At 42.9% G+C, this 12,523-nt stretch overlaps 1 protein-coding gene across 1 annotated transcript; it reads left to right on the top strand.

Moving 5' to 3' along the window:
* Positions 1–10,412: 10,412 nt before the first annotated feature.
* On the top strand, positions 10,413–12,174 carry RETNLB (resistin like beta). Its single transcript, XM_017964694.4, has 4 exons — positions 10,413–10,466; positions 10,604–10,795; positions 11,255–11,335; positions 11,907–12,174. The coding sequence occupies exons 2-4, from the start codon at positions 10,669–10,671 to the stop codon at positions 12,032–12,034; spliced, it is 336 nt and encodes a 111-aa protein (XP_017820183.3). The 5' UTR covers positions 10,413–10,466; positions 10,604–10,668; the 3' UTR covers positions 12,035–12,174.
* The last annotated feature ends 349 nt before the right edge of the window (positions 12,175–12,523 follow it).

Raw genomic sequence — 12,523 nt, 5'->3', positions numbered from 1 at the left:
TCACACTGTGTCCTAAACTTTTTTGCATAATGTACCTACCTACCTCATAGCTTATGCATTGCATTTGCCGTAATTCATTTAAATATTTTGAACTTTTTTACTACCATAAATAATAATGTAATGAATTTTTAATATCAACATTTGTATATATATCTGATTATTTAAATTTAAGTCCATAGAATAGAATATCTAGGTTAAAAGGAATATATACTTTTAAACTTTGAGGTATTTTGCCCATTAATCACCCATAAAAAAGTTATTTTATATTCCCAGTAGGCGAATATAAGAAATCTCTGTTTTCTCCTTATCCTTAACCCTGGTGAATCTGAAAGGTGAAAACTGGCATTTGTAGCTGTTTCAGTTTACATATATGTAAGTTACTGTCAATTAATGATGTTGAACATTCTCTGTTTTCATCAGCCATTTGTAATCTCTCCCTAATCCAGTGCTTTTCCTAGCCTCTGGAAATATCCAAGAGAGAAAATGAAGGATGCTTAATGAAAAACCCTCTCTTCGATTATTACTACATTAGCTGGTCTATTTTTTCTATTTATGGTTGTTTACAACCATAAATGCAAGTGCTTAAAAGTGGTAATAGGAATTACAGGCTGGGCATGGTGGTTCATACCTGTAATTCCAGTACTCTGGGAGGCTGAAGCAGGAGAATCAGCAGAAGCCAGAAGTTTGAAGTTACAGTGAGCTATGATTGTGCCACTGCACTCCAGACAGAGCAAGCTTCCACCTCTTTAAAAAAAGAACAAAAGAGAGAGAGAGAATTATGGCTCATTAGCCAGAGAGACCAGGTCTGGTAGGGCAGGGGAATAGAAAGAACGTAAGAAAAAGTGAAGTGCTCAAGAAAAAAGGCAGAGAGAGACGAGAGAGGAAAGCAAAAGTTAAGTTTATTGCCACAGGATTAGGGAGGTGTGGGAGGTTAATGTTGGCTAGATCAGAGAAGGCAAACACGGGTTATGAGAACCAAGGCTGGGGACTCATCATTACTGCCTCTGAGGTTTCCAGGTCTGACCCTTTTAACACAAGCTCAGGGACCCTTTTTGTCCCTGAAAAGTTGACAAAAAGTCCTCATTTCTCATTGTGTATTATGGCAGCATGAGGGACTCTACCTTATCCTAAGTTAAAGCCGGGTAGGGCCAAAAAAGGTAAAAGATTTTAAGCCAACATTCATTTATTTACATATTCAACCAACCAACAACTATTGGAATCTGCCATGTGCCAGGTATTGCCTGGGTGCTGGAGATACAGAAAATAGTGAAGAAATAGGCCAGGGGCAGTGGCTCACACCTGTAATCACAGCACTTTGGGAGGCCAAGGCAGGCGCGTCACGAGGTCAAGAGATTGAGAACATCCTGACCCACATGTTGAAATTCCGTCTCTACTAAAAAATTCAAAAATTAGCTGGGCGTGGTGGCACATGCCTGTAGTCCCAGCTACTCAGGAGGATGAGGCAGGAGAATTGCTTGAACCTGGGAGGTGGACGTTGCAGTGAGCTGAGATTGTGCCACTACACTCTAGCCTGGGTCTTGGCAGCAGAGTGAGACTCTATCTAAAAAAGAAAATAATAATAATTAAGGAATAATTCTTGCTCTCAGGCAACTTAAAATGTAGTAAAGCATTAGGGGAAAACAAACAACTAGGCAGGGAAATGACACCTATGGTATCTAACCATGCGAGCTAGACCCCATCATGTGCCTGCAGTGACATTCCAGTAGTCCTTAAACCTTTAGTTATGTATGGCACTAAGTCTGTCTCACTACTCAGAATGAACAGGTTAGAAGTGTGCCTGTTCCCCCAGTGCCTAGTTTAACAAGCGCCCTCTATCACAGAACTTCCCAAGTTACACCGGCTCTCAAACCGTGGTTTTAGGGTTAGTCACATGATTTGCCAGAACCGGTCTTCCATCGTGAGACTTTCATTCCTGGTGGTGAGCCCAGGTCTCCCAGTCAAGACTCCCTCATCCTTTCTTATGTTTGAGATCTTGGTATCCATTCATGTTAACAGAACTCAAACAGGACCAACTGAATCCTCAGGCTTTGCATGTAAAGTATCTCAATCCTAAAAGTCTTATTCTAAACATAAGATTCTAAAAATTTTGAACTTCAAAGTGAACGTGCTGGAGTCTAAAAACTTGTGTGCAGCTGTACAATGTGATTTTATTTTAAGTGCTATTACAAAAGAGTAAAAGAGTTTAAAGTTTGCAAAGTAAAAAAATTGGCTGAGCACAGTGGCTCATTTGTATAATCCCAGCACTTTGGGAAGCCGAGGCAGGTGGATCACAAGGTCAGGAGACCAAGGCCATTCTGGCTAACACAATGAAACCCTATGTCTGCTTAAAATACAAAAAATTAGCTGTGTGTGGTGGCATGCACCTGTAGTCCCAGCTACTCGGGAGGCCGAGGCAGGAGAATTGCTTGAACCTGGGAGGCAGATGTTGCAGTGAGCTAAGATCGGGCCACTGCACTCCAGCCTGGGTGACAGAGCAAGACTTCATCTCCAAAAAAAAAAAAAAAAGTTCAAGCTAACATTAATTTATTATTGAAGAATTAAAAATAAATTTAGCATAACTTAAGTTTCCAGTGTTTATAAAGTCTGCGGTAGTGCACAGTAATGTCCTCAACATTCAGCTTCACTTTCTATTTACTCCCTAGACTCTCCCAGAACGACCTTCAGTTTCATAAGCTTCATTCATGGTAAGTGCCCTATAAGGTGTACCATTGTTAGAAATATTTTCTACTGCATTGTTACCATGCCTTTTCTATGTTTAGATACACAGATACTTAGCAGTGTGTTACAGTTGCCTCCAGAATTCAGTATGACTAACTTGCTGTACAGGTTTGTAGCCAGAAGCAATAGGCTACATCAGATAGCCCAGGTGTGCAGTGGGCTATGCCGTCTAGGTTAGGGTAAGTACACTCTATGATGTTTGCCCGGTGATGAAACTGCTTAACTCACATTTCTCAGAATGCATCCCCAACATTGAGCAATGTATGGGTATAATGTGTGTGTGCGTGTATAATTTATATTTATATATTTAAATATATTCATATATAAATAAAATTTGCATGTGTATACTTATTTATATATAAAATAAAATTACATATATAAAATGTTCCTAGTCAGTTCAGCTATGCTTTTTTTTTTGAGACGGAGTTTCGCTCTTGCTGCCCAGGTTGGAGAACAATGGCACGATCTCCAATCACCGCAACCTCCAACTTCCAGGTTCAAGCGATGCTCTTGTCTCAGCCTCCTGAGAAGCTGGGTTTACAGGTATGCACCACCACACCTGGCTCATTTTGTATTTTTTTTAAGTAGAGACAGGGTTTCTCCATGTTGGTCAGACTGGTCTCAAACTCCCGACCTCAGGAGATCTGCTCCCCTCGGCCTCCCAAAGTGCTGGGATTACAGGCGTGAGGTGCCGCACCACTTAGCCTCTGCTATCCTCTTAAAACGTTAGAGAATTAAAGGTTTTATGACTCTTAAACCACTGAGTTATGGCCCATGGAGCATTTCACTGGCAGGCAAAGGAAGGCTCTTTGAAAAAGCACTGACTGGAGAGTCAAACAGCTGAGTGTCTGCTCATAAGATGGCAGGAATGATACTACCAAAACGCCTTTGGAAAACCCACTACCTCTTTTTCCCTCCTCTCGTGCCTATAACAGTTTCCACGGGTCTGTACTCTTTCACAGGGATTTCTGGCAATTTCCACCTAGACCCATCCCCTTGCTGAATTAGAACCCTGGAATCCTCCATGGCTTCTTTTAGCTTACACACAGATACCAAGTGGGGAAGAACACACTGAGCTGGGATGACTGCCCTGGCAGGTGAGCCCTGGGTGAATCTGGTAATGCAGCATTGTCTATGTTGCCCTTAAACTGAAATGCTCTCTTCAAGGAGAGTGCAAGGGCCTGTGGCTTCTCCAGCCTCCGCCACATTTACCCTCTTTCTTTTCACCTTCTTTCTCCATTCTCTCCTTCTGCAGACCCTCTTCTCTTTTATTCCCTCCCCAGTGTCCCTTCTTGTAATCACTCTCCATTGAGTATCTCTATCACCTCTGCTTTTGTGCACACCCAACAGCTGAACCGGTTAGTCAAGTATTACCGTAACTAACTGTACAATGGATACTGCCAGGAACATAACTGTTGCCTTGACTAGACATTTTCCAGCATTCTAAGAAGCAATAGCTCAGTCACCCTAGGGCATTTTTTTTTTTTTTTTTTTTTTTTTTTGGTAACTGGAATCCAATCTTCTTTTTTAGCAGGCTTGTACCTGATTGAAATCTTGAGTAAGGCTCCTTTATGGTTTCATTGCTAACTGAAAGCATGAGCTCATCAAATTTACAAACCCATTTTTTTCTCTGCTTGATAATGCAAAACTCTGGGTCTCCATCAGGTTTTATACAACTCTTGCCCAGATTCCAACGTCATTTCTTGGGGACATTTTATTTTATCACCAAGAGAACCCATGGCTAATCTCAATTCAGAGGTATGTCAGCCTCCCTCTGAATGAGAAAAAAAATTCTGGATTCTCAATTTTTATGTCCAATATCAATTTGTGTCATATCTAAAGTTGAGAAATCAACAAGATTCATTTCTGAATATCCAGAGTGATCAGCACTTCAATCCCTCATCAGAGAGTTTCTCAGTTCTAGTCAAAAACATTCTGGAAACTTTTTTTTTTTTCCAGATACATCATGAGTTAAAAAAAATCAAGCTATATTCAAATGTAATGAATGAAATATAAACATAATAACATTATGTTCATGATAAAACATACAAAAAAGAAAATGTTTAATGAAAAATGAAATAAATATAGCTTTGATATTAACTTCTGACCCAATAGATTGTCTTATGCACCTTCAGAATTCCACCTTCCATGCTGAAGCCCTCTGTTCCATGTATGAGAAGTCACAGGACTTAGTCATAGAACATGGTCACAGCCGTGCCTTAGCTTAGCCTGAAACAGGCAAAACTGTCAGCTTCATCTCCATCTTCTCTGCCTTTTTCTTTCCCAGTTGCCCATACCCAGGTTTATGGTCCCTCTTTTTCTTTATTTTTTCAGCTGGAGCCCTATGCTAACAACTTTTCAAACTTTATGTATGTAAAATGAAATGAAATACAAAATAATCAGAGGAGAATCGAATGGGGAAAAGGAGATAAGAAAGATTTAAAAGGTCATTGTTACCTTTTCTGAGACCCCTTCCCTGAACATCCTTCAGTGTGGGCGGTTACAGTTACCTCCACATTTAGACCATTGTGGGAGGAGTGCACTCTCAGGAGGAAGGTGGCTCTAAGGGAGAGGAGAGTGTGGAAAAGTCTCTACTGGGTTTATCTACACATTTTAGAAGAAGAAGACCACCACACCTAGCTAATTTTATTATTTGTGTGTGTGTGTGTGTGTGTGTGTATATATATATATATATATTTTTTTTTTTTAGTAGAGATGCGGTTTCACTGTGCAAGCCAGGGTGGTCTCGACCTCCTGACCTCGTGATCCACCCACCTTTCTTTCATCTCTCTTTGTAGGATTTTCTGAACCCTTCCCAGGAATGCTGAGGTCGAAGCTCTATGATAGAGTGACTAATCCCAGGCAATGTCCTGACACCATCAGCAGCGACTACCAAGGGCAGGGACGCCGGCTAGAAGTAGGGCGCATTCTCCGAAGAGAATTCAAAAGCCATAGTAAAGCCAATAAAAGTTAATCTGCTTTTCATTATCACCATGCATGGCACTTCTAAATAATACCAATGGTTAAATATTTTTCCCCAAAACACTGTGAATTGAAATTCCAAACAATTGCTGTGATTACTGTTGAGTTTTAATAACATATGGAAACTTCAAATTAGCACAGTTTTTACTCATATTTTAGTAAACATTGTGTTCTACATGAAAGTGAATTCAGAGAACTTCCAGCTATACAGTTGGCCCCAACATACTTGGTCTCAGCTACATACCTTCATTTCTTTCTTTCTTTCTTTTTTTTTTTTTTTTTGAGACGAAGCCTCGTTCTATTGCCCAGGCTGGAGGGCAGTGGCATGATCTCAGCTCACTGCAACCTCCTCCTCCCAGGTTCAAGTGATTCTCCTGCCTCAGCCTCCCAAGTGGCTGGGACTACAAGTGTGTGCCACCACACCTAGCTAATTGTATTATTATTATTTTTTTTTTTTTTGTGTGTGTGTGTGTGTATATATATATATATATATATATTTTTTTTTTTTTAGTAGAGATGCGGTTTCACTGTGTAAGCCAGGGTGGTCTCGACCTCCTGACCTCGTGATCCACCCACCTTGGCCTCCCAAAGTGCTGGGATTACAGGCGTAAGTGCCTTGCCCACACCTTCGTTTCTAAAGTAAGATCATAACAGTTCAATACCCAAGTTTGCTTCTAATGGTTCGTCTCCAGTCCCTGTGCTATTACGTTAACTCCTGCATTTAAACAGCAGATTCTAAAGAAACAATGACAATTAAAACAATTTTAATTGTGTTTAACATTCATATTGAAACAGTGCAAACTGTGAGGTATGATATTTTTGTTTAGTAAGTGCAAATTTTAGTTCATATGTAAAATATATTAAATCTAAATGATATCTTTAAAGTTAAAATGTATCCTCTCTGATAGTTAATTTTTTTGTTTTAAAACCAGAGAAAGACTAAAAAATAATGATTAGCTCTATGACTAATCATTACATAATTACTACTGAAAATGACTTTGTTCTATAAAGGACAGGAATATTAAAAAGTGATCCCCTGTGTGTGCCAAGTGTGCTCAGCATGCCCCTGGCTGCAGGTGTTCCCAGAGATGGGCCACGCTCCCTGCTGTTCGGTCATTTTAACCCAGGAGCACTCGAGTGTGCCTGTCCTCTTCTCTTTCCTTGCTATTCCCAACACACTGATTAGTCAATGCAATTTATTTCCTATTTCTAAATCTATGTTTCTGCTCATCCAGTGCCCAGTCTTCTGTTTTCTTTACGTTCTTCCCTAAAGACAAATAGATTGCTTTTTTCCTATTAGAGTCTCTCTGGACGTAGGTCCACCTGTGTACTGTTTACTAGCAAATTTATATCCCCAACTCTTACTGTTTCCCTGAACCCCAGATTAGTATACCTAACTCTGTATGCCACAGCTTCCCCTACATTTCTAACAGGCACATTAAATTGACTATGATCGAATATGACTTTATGTTCCCACCATATTCACTTTTCTCCGAGGGAACCCCATTTCAGTAAACAGCAGCACTCTGCAATAAGGTGTCTAGATCTTTACCTCTCTGTTTCTTTCACACCCTGTGGATGCAAGGATCAGCAAATCTTCTGGAGGTTCTGTTCTCACTCCTTCCTTGATTATTCTCTGAGACCTAGTACCCTGTAGATGCCTGCTGCCTGCTTTCTCTGCTTACCTCTTACCCGTTTTCCCTCCACAGTGTCTCTTCCACAGTGGCCACAGTAGGCTTTATAAAACATGAATCAGGGCCAGGCACAGCGGGTCACATCTGTAATCCCATCACTTTGAGAAGTGAGACGGGGGATTGCTTGAGGTCAGGCGCTGAAGACGAGCCTAGGCAACACAGCAAGGCCTTGTCTCTGCAGATTTTTTTTGAAAAACTGGATATGATGGTGCACTATTATTGTCTCAGCTGCTTGGAAGGCTTAGGCACAAGGATCACTTGAGCCTAGGAATTCGAGGCTGCAGTGCCATGATCACACCACTGTGCCCCAGCTTGGTGACAGAACTAGACCCTGTCTCTGGAAAAAAAAAAAAAAAGAAAAAAGAAACATTAAAAAAAAAATAAATCATTTTATGGAACTGCCCTGCACAAAACACTACAATAATGTGCTGACAAATTTATAATAAAACCCGAAGCCCTTACATTGGCTTACTCGCTCTATAATCTGGCCCTGGTCAGATCTCTGACCTCTTCCCTGGCCTTACCCCCATACTTCATTCAGGCCATATTGCCATTGTTGTTATTCCTTCAACATACCAACATCTCTCGCTGTGGGCTCTTTACACTTGTTCCAGAGACTAGAACATTTGGCCCGGATTTTCCTAGGACTCGCCCACTTACTTCTTGAGGTCACTGTTACCTCTTCTGAGGCACCTTTCCTGAACACAGTGCATTATGGGCAATGGCACGGTGGCACACTCTGTTACCTTGTCTTGATTTATTTTTCTTTTTCTTTAGAGCATTTCTCAATATCTGACATATTACCACACACACACACACACACACACACACACACGTTAATTGACTGTATTTATCTCCCCCATTAGAATGTAGTATCAGAAGGGCAAAGAACTTGTCTATATTGTCTGCTACTGAGCCACCAGAGCTAGAGCTGGTAAAGAGAAGCTCTACAAATATTCATTGAATTAACAAACAAGTTAATCAACCCATCATCTATCCCAAACCCAAGTGTTTGCTCTTTCTTTCTTTCTTTTTTTTTTTTTTTTTTTTTTTGAGACGGAGTTTTGCTCTTGTTACCCAGGCTGGAGTGCAATGGTGCGATCTTGGCTCACCGCAACCTCTGCCTCCTGGGTTCAGGCAATTCTCCTGCCTCAGCCTCCCGAGTAGCTGGGATTACAGGCACGCGCCACCATGCCCAGCTAATTTTTTGTATCTTTAGTAGAGACGGGGTTTCACCATGTTGACCAGGATGGTCTGATCTCTTGACCTCGTGATCCACCCGCCTCGGCCTCCCAAAGTGCTGGGATTACAGGCTTGAGCCACCGCGCCCGGCCGGTTTGCTCTTTCTTATTCTTCAGTCTCATTTTTCCTCTCTTCAGCTCCTACCTGGTAATTGAAGCATCCCTGCCATTTTGCTGGCATCTCTAGGCCCCATTTCTCAAAGTTGCTGAGAGAGAGGTGTAGCTGTTCATCAGAGGGCATCTCCAGGAAAGCGGGTGGAAAGGCTGGGCACAGAGGGAAAGCCCAGCTGTTTCAGTTCTGACTGCCTCCAGGAATAATCATCCAACTGCCATTTAATTTAATTTACTTTAGTTTTTGAGGCAAGGTCGTGCTTTGTCACCCAGGCTGGAGTGCAGTGGAACAGTCTCAGCTCACTGCAACCTCGAAGCACAAGCGATCCTCCTGCCTCAGCCTCCTGAGCAGCTGGGACCACAGGTACAGGCTCTTCTTTAAATATTATTTATTCATGGTGGCCACATGCCCCATCCTAGATGAGGAGTCATGGCATCCGCGCTCCGCTTGGCCACATGTGAATCCTCAAAGTCCTCAATCCCTTATTCGCTATTCTAAAATATAAAAGGCTCTAAAAATGAAAATTTTCTGTCCTAAATTTGAGGCTAACTCATCTGGCAGAAAAACTTGGCATGGCCTGGTGTGAGGCTCTTTATGGTCTTTATTTATCCCTCATAAATATTCATACGTTTTGCAGCAGACTTAATGCATTAGACTGCAGATTGCTGCCCCCAGCCTCCTTGGTTTTATAACATAATATATGGAATTTGTACCTTCCATTATCTGAAACATTTTGAGTTCTGAAACACACCTGGGGCCCAGGTCTTGGATAAGGAATTGTGATGCCTAGCTCTCTTTTCCAGCCATAGCTGATAGAAAGGGAGGTTGTGTCACCCAGAACCAAATAGTGGAATGTAAGGGAAAAACCTTCTTGAGCTCACAGTTCTCAGTGGGTGGTTCTCAAAAGGCTCAGCTGTTCTCAATTACCAGGATCTCAAGATCCTGTTCTCAAAATAAAAAGGTAAAGCTCCAAAAGAGAACGGCCTTGCCCCCTCCTTCCTTCCTGCTCAGGGTCCGAGCTGAGGATGTGGCACCTTCTACCTTGTGACTATGAGGAGATAAGATAGATTAGCTGAGAATGGTGGGGAAAAAGGGGGGACTCTTTGAGCCCCAAGAAGAACTCAGATAATAAACTATGCTTCTGGTTAAGTAAATACTGAACTTCCTTATTTTAAACCCAGGACTAACCAGTTTTTCTGTGACTTGCCTGCAAATGAGGTGAGCCAGGGACAAAATGGTATCTGAACAGGTGACAAGTAGGGCCCTCCCTCAGCCAACAGAGATAAGAAGGAGCACACACTTGGGTTTGGCATAGACGATGGGTGGATTAATCTGTTTGTTAGCTGCAAAGTAACCTCTTCCTGATGAAGAATCAAACAAGAACCCTATAATAAGGGCAGGCCACGGAAGGCCCAGGTGCAAGCCTTATCAGCTTCCAAGAAGAAAGAGAAGGAGAATAGTAAGGCAGGAGGACTCCCTTGGTAGAGATCCAGAGCAAAGGGAGCTGTTGCTTCTCATGAACACCCCAAAGTTTATCACAGTCACCTGTCACCCTAGCTGGCACAGGTCTTTGAAAATGCGCTGGGAGTGTGTTTACACATGCGTGTGTGCTTGTATATTAAAGGTGCCCAGGTTAATCCAGGCGTATTAAGACACCGTTGCCTGGCTAGTCCTTGCAGACCTTTTCTGAACGTTTCGGTAAGTAAGTCTGCTCTTCAGCAACTCTACCGGCTTCTCCAGACTGCCTAAAGAGATCCAGTACGGACGGTGCTGTTCTTCTGTCTTCACTCGCAGGAAACTAACCTCATTGACTTCTTTCCTTCACCACCACCCAGGAGCTCAGAGGTCTGACCCACTTTCCACCTTTGCTCCCAGCCCCGGGACGCTGACTCTGTACAGAATGGGGCCTTCCTCCTGCCTCCTTCTCATCCTCATCCCCATTCTCCAGCTGATGTCCCCAGGGAGTACGCAGTGTTCCTTAGACTCCGTTATGGATAAGAAGATCAAGGACGTTCTCGGCAGTCTAGGTAACTCTCAGGTAGGGGAAGTGGGAGGCTGACCGTTGCTCATTTCTTCTATTTTTAAACCCTGACATATCTCTATCCCATCCCAAAAGCCCAACAAAACCCAATCCCTGATGAGGGCTTCTACACTACCCTGCCCCTATTTGAATTCTTGGCTAAAAGCGGAGGCTTTCCTGATGAGGAGGAAGAGGTAGAGGAGAGTGGCAGCTGTAATTTAGGAACACTCATTAAGTACCAGGTATAATCCAAGCTTTAAGTAGATTAGTTCATCTAATTCCCACAACCATTATATGAGGTAAAGACAACTATTACTTCTCCTTTAAAAATGAAGACTCTAAACCTTAAAAGCTGATGAGTAGCTTCATTCTGGACACAGTGTCACCTCTGAGGTAGAAGATGACTTGGAAGTGCATGATGGGGAAGATAGATCATGGGCTGTACCCCTTCTTCTTTCCTACTCAGAGTTCAGTTCCTCTCCCATAACCAAGAAGCTCTCGTGTATTAGTGTCAACAGCCGAGGCAGGCTGTCCTCCTGCCCTGCTGGTGAGTAACTCCCTGAGGGAGAATGGTGAGTAAGATGCCCTGTGTCCTCCCTTGTCCAAGTCCCTGCACCTGCACCTTCCCCCATCTCAGGTCTGTATCACCCTGGGGCTAAGTCATAACTCTTGGTTCCCAGAGACCCCTTGCCTATTCTTGTTTCCCTGAAGGATGGTACTGAGGCATCTTGGGCTTCTGCCTTTTCCTTCCGCCCTTTCCCTTCATGTCCCCATTTCCCAGCCCTTTCTTCATTATTCCATCAGGGTTACATCCTTCACCTCTCTTTCCAATCTATTCCCCTGTTTTGACGGGCAGGGGCCAACACAGAGGTGAATTTATCATAAAGAAAATGCAAACTCCCAAGTTCCAAGTCTTTCACATGCATGGGTCTCTTCCATGGTCCCAAATATTTGTTTCAGTGATTTCTGTATTTCTTTTCTTGAGACGAGCTCTCAAAGTTAAATGAGCCTGAGGCCCCACGAAACCTAGCTCTACCCCTGGACTGCACAGAGTTGAAAGATGGCTATGGGTAGCCCTCCCAAGAGTTCTGATGTCTGCATTTCATGTACCCATGCAGGGATGACTGTCACAGGCTGTGCTTGTGGCTATGGCTGTGGTTCGTGGGATGTTCAGTTGGAAACCACCTGCCACTGCCAGTGCAGTGTGGTGGACTGGACCACTGCCCGCTGCTGCCACCTGGCTTGAAAGGGAGGAGGCTGAGAACTCAGTTTTGTGACCATGACCATAATGAAACCAGGATCCCAGCCAGGAAATCGAACTTAAACATCCCTCTTCATTTGTTCCAGTCCTGATTCTTGGGTAATAAAAATAAATTTTGTACCTCTCTGTGTTTGTGACTTCGCTGTTATTATCCCCAGTTTGGGACTTCCCTAGCCAGAAAAATGTTGTCAGTGTTCCATTGGTGACATCTCAGTTTGGGAAGTGGGATGGGAAGCCAGGAAAGATGTGGGAAAAATGGGAAAAACAAGCTGACACTCCAAACCCCCACTTCCCTCACCGTTGAACAAAAAGATGGCCACGTCGGGCACAGTGCTTGGCATGGGGTAAAGAGAAATAAAACAACACACCGTTGCAGAGCTCTGTGTGAGAAGACTTTTCAAGGGATAGGCAAGCAGGAGTCGTTTTAAAGGAATCCGTTTCTAGATGTTCAGTGTGCGTATGTGCTCTACTGAA

The sequence above is a fragment of the Callithrix jacchus genome, chromosome 15, assembly GCF_049354715.1.
Source record: "Callithrix jacchus isolate 240 chromosome 15, calJac240_pri, whole genome shotgun sequence".
Taxonomy (NCBI): domain Eukaryota; kingdom Metazoa; phylum Chordata; class Mammalia; order Primates; family Cebidae; genus Callithrix; species Callithrix jacchus.
The sequence above is the reverse complement of the archived record's forward strand: the minus strand, read 5'-3'. Positions and strand labels throughout refer to the sequence as shown.

What these genes read in the sequence shown, in the direction of transcription:
- RETNLB (XM_017964694.4), top strand. Translation starts at nt 10,669, where the DNA reads ATGGGGCCTTCCTCCTGCCTCCTTCTCATCCTCATCCCCATTCTCCAG. An exon ending in GGACGTTCTCGGCAGTCTAG is followed by an intron (nt 10,796 to 11,254) that starts GTAACTCTCAGG and finishes TTTCCTACTCAG; the next exon opens with AGTTCAGTTCCTCTCCCATA. An exon ending in GCTGTCCTCCTGCCCTGCTG is followed by an intron (nt 11,336 to 11,906) that starts GTGAGTAACTCC and finishes GTACCCATGCAG; the next exon opens with GGATGACTGTCACAGGCTGT.